Below are 11,071 nucleotides of genomic sequence, written 5' to 3' on the forward strand. Positions count from 1 at the left end.
TGGTATAACCTTTCTATCACCCATGCCAAGTATGATAGATTGGTTATGCCATTTCCCTCTTGAATAATAGGTCTTGAGTTCAACTCCTCGTCGGCTAGATCTTTAGGTCTTTTAATTTTAATTAGTTTCCTACGACGTTAAATTAGTTTCTCTCTCTTTCTCTCTCAATGTGTGTGCGTTTTTTTGTTTATGCATGTTTTCTCTCTCTTTTCCTCTCTCAATGTGTGCGTTTTTTGTTTATGCATGTTCTCTCTCTCTTTTCCTCTCTCAATGTGTGCGTTTTTTGTTTACGCATGCTCTCTCTCTCTTTTCCTCTCTCAATGTGTGTGTGCATTCTTTGTTTATGTATGTGTGTGTGCGTTTTTGTTTATATTTGTACTCTTTCTCTCTCTGTCTCTCTCTCTCTCTCTCTCTCTCTCTCTCTCTCTCTCAAAAACACTATGTGTGTGTGTGTGTGTGTGTGAGAGAGAGAGAGAGAGAGAGGGAGAGAGAAAGAGGGAAAGGGAACATGAGAGTGAGGAGAGGGAAGGAGCATACCTGACTCTCCTTCCTCTCCTCGTGTGTGTGTGTGTGTGTGTGTGTGTGTGTGTGTGTGTGTGTGTGTGTGGAGAAGAAAGAGAGAGAGAGAGAGAGAGAGAGAGAGAGAGAGAGGGAGAGCGTTACCTGCTCTTGCTTGAGGGCGCCGAAAAACTCAGATCTGAGATCTGAGTTTTTGGGCGCTCTCTGTTATTTTGCGACGCCGGGATTTGCGACGCTCATAGCGACGCCGGGATTTTTTTTTTGAGCGTCGCTGTGTGAGCGTCGCTAATATGAATAGCCTCTTGTAGTGATTTGAGGCTACATTCACAAGGATACTAACAAATAGTGAGAAGAAGGAAAGGTTTACTGGAAGCATGGCAATTATGAACACATAGATCGAAGCGGGAACGATCGAGATGCAACCACGACTCCAACTCAACAACACTTCAAGGTTCGTTATCTGCATCCAATTCTCCATGCCTACGCTTTTGCATGGTTCAACACATCGAACATAAAGTTAGATATGCTTTGCTTTAAGCTTAATCAATATCCTCTATGTTTTGCATTTGTCTTGACTCTTGTTTTGTGTCTGACAGAGAGTATATATATTCACAACAATGGCCATTTTTATTGCACAAGCACGACTCCAATTCGACAACATTGCAAGGTCCGTTATCTAGATCTAATTTCCTGTGCTCATACGTTTGCTTGGCGCAACACATAAATGCTACGGGGCAAGGCACGGCTTCCGTTTCTTATTATTTCTGGAGAGACCACAATGCCAACTCTCCACCATACTTTTGTATGGCACTTCTGCATGACGTGCACTGTATACTTAGCATTTTCAATTTGTGTCGCTTCATTGCAAGACGATATGTTTAACTATTCACATTGCTTTTCTAAAGCTTGACTCAAAGATCGGTGTGAAGCTTGCGCAATCGAAAAGCACCTGTAAAGTATTGCAGGTAAGTAAAGCACTTCATTTCTAATTGCCATACTATATATGTCCTCGTTTCTCCCATACTAGGTCTCAATATGAGGTAGGCCCACCAAGCAAGACTAGTTTGTATTAAGCAATTGGAGCTTTTGGTGAGAAAAGATGTCATCAATGCAGAGACTTGATGTTGATTTGATAGTTTTTAGAGCACTTGCTAAGTTGGGCCAATTTTGGTACACAACGCAAAGGGTGCAGTACATGCGGTGAAAATGGCAGAAGCGGAAAAAATAGCACTTCTTTTAACACTGATAGTGACAAGTAGAGGGAAACGAGGTGGTCTAAGGAGGTGTTAGAAAAAAACTGGGGTCCAATGTATTTTAACCGGCTGAAATCCTAAAATCCCGGTTAGATTTTGAGCATGCCTTGAAGAAAACTAGGAAGTTTTCACAAATTTTAGTGTAACCGCTATCAAAAGCTTTAAATTTTGACCTAGAAGCCGAGAGAATTTCAAGCTTGCCCTTATTTTCTTCGGTTAGAAAAAATGTATTTTTCTAGCCCTGGTCTAAGGTGATGGGGAGGAGTCACAAAATGTGGGTGGCCTAGAGGTGAAATATGTAACTCTTGTTTACCCTCATCTCACTCGTAGTGTATCATAGGAATCCGACGATCACGAGCATTTGGGATTTGCAATGTCTTGGATCCGGATTCCATCCTGAAGGAACTTGTCACTCCTTGTGTCAATGAAAGATGTTGAAATTGAAGGTAAATGCTAGTGGCACTCAGTACCTGGTTCAGGGCTCAATAAATTGGAGAGAGAATAGGACAGATTGATTGTGCGTTGTGGCAGTTAATATGTGTGTCCCGAGTCCGAAGAGCTACAGTGCTAGAGCCTAAAGGTGTTCACAGTAGGCTAAGGTAAAAGAAAGGCAATTGTTTTTTTGTTTTTGCTGAGAGGATCAAATCGGGCGGATTTTGGGGGGCGCGCAGCGCGCTGGAGAAAGCAAGGTATGGGAATGGGAATTTTTGAATTTTGGGGAAGCGAGCAAAAGGGACCAGTCAGGACTGAGGACTGACCTCAGATTGCGGGCTGCACGTGGGCCTGCAGCTTTCACTTCAGCTATTACGGTTCTGCCTCCCCATTTCCAAGAATCGCGCTCTCTCTCTAGACACTCTCTCTCTCTCTCTCTCTCTCTCTCTCTCTCTAAATTAGATTGAAAAAATTAGGGGTATTTTGGATCACAAAAATACACTAAATTCTCTAATATTTCTCTGAATCACCTTCAATTGAAGGTTGGACTCTTCCGTTGGCCCCCCCCCCCCTCTCGGGAAGAGTTGATGGCCTCTCTCAGTCCTCTTTCATTTTTCCTCTTCCACACTGTTCACACTAGGCGGCGGCAGATTTACGAAGGCTTGTTTCTTCCACCGATTGAGTCTGAATCCAATAACTTAGAATTCCACAAGGTTAGTTTCAACCCTCTAGAGAGAACGAGATTCAGATTAAGCGATGCAATTTATAGCAAGAACTTGGTAACAATGGTTGTCCATCGGAGTCGAAACAAGTGTAACTTAGGCTGCAATTGTGTCGACGAGAAACTCAAAATCCGATTGATAGCCAAGTCGAGAGGAAAACAATTGCATACAAAAAGTGGCATGAAGTTTTTTAGATCTAATATTTTTTCAGGTCCCTTGTTTGACAAGGCAAGACTCAAGGAGGGGAAAGGGTAAGGTCATGGGTCATGATGGCTACAATTTATACATGGAGAGGAGCATTTGGAAATTGACAATAAAAGTTGGGGAGTGAGGTAGAGAGAGCACTTGAGACAAAGATGATAATTGACTAGGTAGTAGGCCTATGAGAGCACTTAGCACACACGTCCCAAGTTCCCATTCAGTTTCACGCCCCTATCCATTCAGTTTCACCGCAACACTTGTCTCACACTCAACATACACACACACACACACACACACACAAACATGCCCCCCACTATCTCTATAAGACCCCACATTCCACTTTTGTTGCTTCTCTCTCTCTCTCCTTGCCCATTGGGGCTTGAAATGCGTGAAACTCCCCACTTGTTGATACTTTGTGATCCTCTTCTTCTTCGTATCCTCTTTGCCACTTGTGTCCATCTATAACCCCATCTTCCCACTCAATCTTGCGGATGGTTCAGGCTTCTCCGATTGTTGATTGGCCACCACCTTGAATTGTAAACTCATAATCCAATAAGAAAAGCTGGCGTAGTTAATTCAATCGTTTTGAAAACGTATCGTCTCCCGTCCGCATGGTAGCGAGAATAAAAACACCAACATGATTTCCATTTGAAGAGAAAAGAATTTATGCTTGATGGATCAATTAAAGATGCATTAACAATTCAAGAGAATTTCGCCAAGGCTATGGCATGTGGGTGTTGCAAGACAAACATTGCATAGGGAAATCCTCGTGCTTTGGTGTCTGGGTGGAATTAGAGCTCCTCGTGCTAGCTTGCCTGAAGGGCCATCAAAAAGCACGATGAAATCGCAATTGTCATCTCTTTTCGATGTGCACAAGAGGCTATCAAACTCCCTTTCCCCATTACATTGTGAGCGCACTAATCTTTATGCTCCATGAATTTGATTTAGATCTTCACTATGATGAAAATTTCATCGATGCTAACAGACGTTGTAATGAGTGGTTCTCGTCTCATACACCAATCAAATTTTTTGAGTTGAGATATTAATTTTGGCCTCTCCTAAAAGGTGGCTAGTAGTCATTAATAAGGCTAATGTCCTTTGGGCATGCCAAAAAAGAAACATGAAGAAAGTATGTATCTTGTTCTCTAGCTTTGCTTGAGTATTAAGGCAAACCATATGGTCCATTGGTGCCTAACAACAAATCTTGCAAGTTAAGCCTTTTAATGATGTTGATTCTCCTAAGGTATGTCCCTAGCACAAATTATCATGCCTTGGGATGAGAGCCATATCTAACTTGGAACAAGAAGATATGATATGCACCCCTCATGAAGAGGGCACAACTCTCAAGTAGTAGAGGCTATATGGATTTAATCATTCAACACATGAAGCATGCTCTCACATGCCTTTTTGGCTTTCTACATTCCAACAATACATGATTCTTTAGGCACTTGCATCTTGTTCCACTATCGCAAAGGGTTATCGCAGAAGGGGGTTGAAGGATAAGAGACCTAGTGAAAGTATGCCGAAAATGAGAGCGCAGAGATTTGGGATGGTAGTGGCATAGAAGAAGCACCAAGCTGAGACGATTTTGGCGCAATAGGTTGGCATCACGTGCGGTGCAATGTGATCATTTTCCAGCAACTATGTATTCAATATAGCTCCCAATCCAAAAAACAACCATCAACTCAAACCTCATTTTTGCAGGGTGACCCTTATCATTCATTTTAAGGGTAAATATCAACCTACTCTTCGTTAAGCTATATTTAGGGGGGGAAAAAAGATGTACTTCCAAGATTTTTCGATATCTGAAGGGTAGAATTGTTTTTTCTGAAAGATACCAACAAATCATGACGCGTCTATCTATAGGAACCCTCTCTTGGGGCCACTCCCTAAGAGTGGCCCAAATGATACCTACAAATGGTTTATTCTATTTGTACATAATTTATGCCTTTGTCGACCGTATTTAAAAGGCTTTTTTTTGTTGATAATTCAATATTACTATCCTGCACCTCTTCAATTCTAATTCAATATTACTATCCTGCACCTCTTCAATTCTCCTATCTCTTGATGGCAAGGAAAATATATGGCACGAATTTTATGAGTATTTTTCAAAGACCATGTGTTAACAATGCATTCAAACATGAAATATTAAGTATTTAACTTACATATGAGATAATGTATGGGAAAGTTTTTCTTTTGTTTTTCTTTTTCTTCGTTCGGGAGAGGGCGACAGGAGCGACTCATCGGTCAGGCAAGTGATGTGGTCGTCATATCGACACAGCAAGGGGGGGACAGGTTTTCGATCGTACAGAGTCGCATAATGTTCAACGCGCGACAACGCAGGTGTTTAGAGTTTACAATGGGCGACAACACAGGTGGTTTAGAGTTTGAGGCTGTGGAGGGAGAGGTTGTGAGTTCAAGGGGACAACGCAACATCATGAACCCTAAAATTATTATTTTTATTAAAAAAGATCAACAGTTGATCCATCTACAATATTTCTTCCACTTTCAAAGGTCAAGATAAATTATAATGGAAAACAATTTTGCTGTTCCTTTATTATAGTAAAACTAGTGGCCTCAAAATTTTAATCTATTTCATTACTAGGAAGCCTTTGATGATTAGAACATGAGGGCCATCCATTTCTTAGTCATCATGCCTTAAGATGCTTGGTAATGCTTTTGATCATTTCTCATTTACATAAGTAGACAACAATGATACCCATCACACCCACATGCCAATTTTCTTACTAATCTCATAGGAAAGGGAGCTATGAGTGAGTAGTAGAGGGGAGGCAAAATCATGGGGGACAAGAAAAAGAGCCAATTGGTACACATATTACATACACATGTATAGGAGAGGCCCAAAGTATGCCACTAGGAAGGAAAGCTCTCGCTTGTGAGAGCCTTTTTGAACTCAAAAACTTATGATGTTGATGGGAAAAAAACTTTGGCTAGTAGCAACCTTGGCATTTTTCTTGGAAAATTTGATGATTGGCAAAAAGGGATTGCTCTTGCTCATAATATATATGGTTCAATTTCTCATGGGACATGTAGTGATGCGGAAGCTTGCGATTGGTTCGAACTACCGGCAAACATCCGTTGCGATTGGCCTGCTTGGAGAAGTATGGCCACCTCTGCAGCGGCTATGGCAACCTCCTGCAAAAATTTACATTAAAAAGTATTTCACTTTATAAGAATTAGTGAGATGATTGATTCATATTAGAGCTCGTCACGTTGAATGATGTGTTTTTATTTCAATTTAAGATAAACGTGATACAGACCTGTCTTTGATTTCTCCTTTGAAGCATGTTCATCGCCCTAGCCATTATGTAGCAAGGAAGGAGAAATCCCACTGCCCGGAGGACAAAAAGCTGCAAAATGGTGAAGCAATTATCTTCTTTTTACGTGCTAATTAAAATCTTTTAAATGACAAAATGCACAAATGAAAGTCTGATTTACATACATGGTTGCACAAATGCTTATATAAAATGCACAAAAAGGTGCACACCAGTGCAATAGTGCAAAGACTGGTGGTGGTGTTCATGGAGGTGCTTGAGTGGGAGTTGCAAAAGCCCAAAATTAAATCACAAAGGGCACTTTCCAGAAAGAGCTATATCAAGGGCTATTAAATTGGAAGCATTCATCGAGTCAGACGTAACTACTTGCAAAGGCATGGATGGGACTCTTCAAATATTGCTATGATTTTTGGCCATGTGAAGGTGCCAAAAAGGTAGTGATATGGTCTGGTGGAGCAGTACTTACAGTGAAGAACATGGAGGCATCCTCCTCAGTGCGCGCGCTCGCAGCTGCCATGGCTATCGCATGGCGAAGAAGCAGCAAAGCCATCAACTGCTCTCAACAAACACAAAAACCCAAGGCTCTTCAGTTTCTGTGCCTTGTTGAGATTTGGTATCCAGAGAATAACAAAAAAAAAAGGTAACTTTAGAGAAAAGTGACCGTTAAAACTCTTTCAAATCAGACACACACACACGGTCTGAAAAGGCACATTCAAAGTTCAGAACACTTGTCTTGGTAATAGTCAATGGTTGAAGAAAAAAGGTATTCATCAAAAGGTGGAAAGTGCAGAGAGCCATTAAATTAAAAGGAAAATAAATTGGAGGTTCACTGATAGTGGGAACCATAAGAGGTGGGGAAAGCAACCACACAATGATGCCTACACTGCCAACCTATGAGACTTAATTGCATGGCTTTGAAAATTGAGGCAACAGTCTGCTCAATTGAAGCGGAGTGGACAGTGCACCCCACAATCCCGTCATAGCACAGACCTGGGTTCAATCGGCTGCCCTAATATAACTAAATACTGAAAACTAAACCCTGAATTAGTCTGTGTGTGTGTGTGTGTGTGTGTGTGTGTGTGTGTGTGTGTGAGAGAGAGAGAGAGAGAGAGAGAGAGAGCATACAATCAGGGCGGCCGAGCGGCAACACGCTGCACTGCTTGAGTTGGCCTCCTCGTAGTGGGCGTCCAAAAAGCGACGCTGGGCGGCCGCCACTGCCAACAGGCGGGCGTCATGGAGCTCCATGCTATGTGGATTCCACTCATCACTGTTGAATCAAAACAGTGAAAGCTTTTTTGTCAACAGCCTTTCCCACCACTGCACACATCTTATAATCCCACAGTACTAGTACACTTGTCATTGGCATCAGCTTTACTATGCATTTTGTAAATCAGTCTTTCACTTCACATTTGCAAATTAAATATACTCCAGTGCCTTGCCTTGCACATCTGCTAAGCAAAGCTTTTATTGTGGATCGCACTAGCTAATTCAAATTATCATTTCAAAGTTACTGCTATTGATGTAAGGTGATTAAGTGTGTGTGTGCACAAAATGTCTCTCTCTCTCTCTCTCTCTCTCTCTCTCTCTCTCTCAACCAACACTGCATAATACTCTCTTGTAATGAGCACACCGGGTAGCCGGCCTGTGGATTCATTAGGTGGAGATCACCTTTTGGCTAGCTGCTGGCCAAGAAAGTTCAAGGGCGACCTCCGACGACAAACTGACTCACAAGCTGCCGGTTTAATCAAAATGCTTGCTTTCTACTCCCCTCCAGCAATGGCCTCTTCGCTACCTCACGCTTCCCGGCTGCCTGTGCAATGTGCTCAATAGCACAGGTCTGCTCGCCGCCCATTTGGCTAATGCCAGAGCTCCCTTGAGCTAAAGCGCTCTCTCTCTCTCTCTCTCTCTCTCTCTCTCACACACACACAAACCAACATTGTATAAATCCTACTTCCATTGAGGCATCATAATCGCCATTCTACCTGAAATCAATGGCGATATCATTGGGTGGTGGAGGAGGTGCTGTGTACCCACCTTTGTAAGACTGCAAAACAAAGACAAAATTTCTCCAATTAAAATTTGATATTTAGGACAGACAAAATGATCATCACAATAGACATTAATGGGAACAAAATTTCTCCTATTGGAAAAAAATCTCTTAATACAAGCCAAATAATCTTAGTAATTAGCAGTTTTCTTCGTAGCAAAAAAGAAAACTAGAAAATCTGATCAGACAAAAGAACATAAATACCTGCTGACAAATCTCACATATCGTATCGCCCTTCTCGTTGCACCAGCGCTGCACACACTTCCGATGGGCATACTGCTCCCCCCTCAAAAAAAGAAAACCAAAAATAGATTATTAGCAAATAATCGGTTAAAAAATGATCCAAGTTCTGGTACTCAATCACCAAATATGACTTCAATCCAATAAATTGAAACTTTACTGAAGTTGAAAACTATTTTCAGAGTGTTTTTTTAATATAGCATTTAGTCTGTTTTTTCTTGCATACAATTTGAGATTTTGGGGGAAGAAAAAAAAACGAGAACGTATGGGTTTTACTTCACCTTGATGCTTCCTGTGCAGGCACATGGCTTTTCAAGATTGGCGATGTCTTCTTCTTCTTGACAGATTCTGCATTCGGCAAGCAGAGCCTCCGGCATCGTGAGAACCACCTCTGAGTTGAGCTGGGCCTTCATGGCTGTTGTGAGCAAGCTCGGGTGAGTTGAAGAAGAAGGGGGCGCGGCGGTTCCTGTGCTGAGGCGCAGGTCTTTCAGAGGATGAGAGAGAAGAGCAAGCTTGAGCATACACAAATGCAATCACAGTAGGAGAAGAGAGTGAGAGGCTCTCTCTATCACCAAATAGAAAATAGAATTTGAATCTCTCTCTCTCTCTCTCTCTCTCTCTCTCTCTCTCTCTGTAAGAGAAATGGGTACGTTGGTGTATTGTTAAGCAGAGAGAGCGCTCTCTCTCTGTCACACACAGAAATAGAGACGTTGATAAATTCTTGAGTAGACGCCTCTCTTTCTCTCTCTCTCTCTCTCTCTCTGGGTTCCTCAGACTTCAGCTCAACTGGACTACTAAACAGAAGAGCGCCCTCTCCCCACACTCTCTCTCTCTCTTTTATGTATGGCGAGAGTAAAAGCTTTCTCCCTCTCTTTCTCTCTACTCTGTTCGATGCGTCCACTGTCCGGAGAGGGAACTCAACAAGGGCCCAGGGGTACTCAATTATGGCTACTACATAAAACCTCTCTCTCTCTCTCTAGGTTTTAGATCAACTACCCGTTACAGAATCCAAGCAAGAAGAAAAGTGCCCTGCACAGAGAGAGAGAGAGAGAGAGAGATGCGAGGCTCGCTATTCTACTGTCTACAATTTGTAAAGCAGGCCTGCTTTTGGATGAACCCTTCTACAATTTCTACCCTCAGACCAAATGATGAGAGAATGGGTCGCCATTTCGCCTTCCTCCTTCAAGGGAGGGCGCGGGCGCCTTGTGTGTAGGAGGTTGTACACACACCGCCCAGCACACTCTGCTGGATGGTACAAAAGGCTGTGTTTTGTGGAGAGTGATAGATGGTGAAAGGCACCAAGTAGCGTGTTACTAATTTCCCCCCTTTCGGGAAGAGAGGGAGAGCTCAGACAGGAGATGGGTAGGACGAGAGTGGTTGTGACTTGTGAAGAATGAGAAAGTCTATGTCTTTCTAAAGCACAGTCTCAGACTCTCAATGGTCCCGCTACAAGAGCTACACATTCTGACCCATCTGTACCCATAGGCACTCACTTTGTAAGTATATAGATCGATCTCACCAAAGAAGAGATGGCCATCCTAGAGATGTTGGCAAAGTCCATTACATTGACAATGGTCCATGGCCACATTCGAGGGGTCGTAGTGAAGCACCCCAACCAAAGGTGGAGCCACCTCTCTGGTATGGAGTTTAATTATGATACGTTGTTATGGCACTGTGTAACTACCTTTGTTGAATGCCGTCTATACACTCTAGCCGGCCCATGAGACCCTACTTTTTGACCTGAATCGCATTCATCCACTTTGACAATGTGCACAATAACCTGCCCAGTCACACATGGTGGTGGAAAAATACCCTTACCACATGTGGGTGATGGCCAATGAACCACCATAAGAAAGAATGCCAACTCACAAGCAACATTTTGTGTAAATGAAGTACAACATTCAAATGACATTCAAATGAAGTACAACATGCAAAGCAGATACAACCAAATGGAGATTCAGGAGGCAAGAAGCGTTGTTGTTGCTTGATGTAGAAGAACCTTGTCTGGGAGCATCAGAGATAATGCCGACCAATTCGTAGCCAAGCAACCATTAAAAGTGAAGGTCGGTTAACTCACATTGTTGTAAATAGATGGTTAGCTAGCGAGATGGCCCTTCTGTGCTCATAGCAAGAACAAGCAATCAAATGCACCTTCAGTCTGCAATGTCTTGTGTGATAGAGTGTATTATTTTAGACTTCAACAAATGTCATGTGCACCTAGGTTAGGCATTTAGGACCCAGGTAGCAAAACTGCTCATACACATTGGTGCTTTCCTTTCTTATTATTTTTTTTAAGACAAACCCAATTTTCTTCCCCACTTAATCTCACTAGCTACTATTTGACCAAATGATCCAAGACAA

The 11,071-nt window shown here is 42.4% G+C and overlaps 1 protein-coding gene across 1 annotated transcript; it reads right to left on the bottom strand.

The window, feature by feature from the left end:
• Positions 1-5,791: 5,791 nt before the first annotated feature.
• LOC147428064 (uncharacterized) lies at positions 5,792-9,981 on the bottom strand. The gene is made up of 7 exons (XM_086497110.1): positions 8,992-9,981; positions 8,675-8,746; positions 8,406-8,467; positions 7,549-7,690; positions 6,890-6,976; positions 6,409-6,498; positions 5,792-6,283 (listed from the first exon to the last, which is right to left on the bottom strand). The coding sequence occupies exons 1-7, from the start codon at positions 9,229-9,231 to the stop codon at positions 6,167-6,169; spliced, it is 810 nt and encodes a 269-aa protein (XP_086353236.1). The 5' UTR covers positions 9,232-9,981; the 3' UTR covers positions 5,792-6,166.
• Between the last annotated feature and the right edge of the window lie 1,090 nt (positions 9,982-11,071).

This window comes from Adiantum capillus-veneris, chromosome 23 (assembly GCF_014529385.1).
Source record: "Adiantum capillus-veneris isolate H3 chromosome 23, ASM1452938v2, whole genome shotgun sequence".
NCBI lineage: Eukaryota > Viridiplantae > Streptophyta > Polypodiopsida > Polypodiales > Pteridaceae > Adiantum > Adiantum capillus-veneris.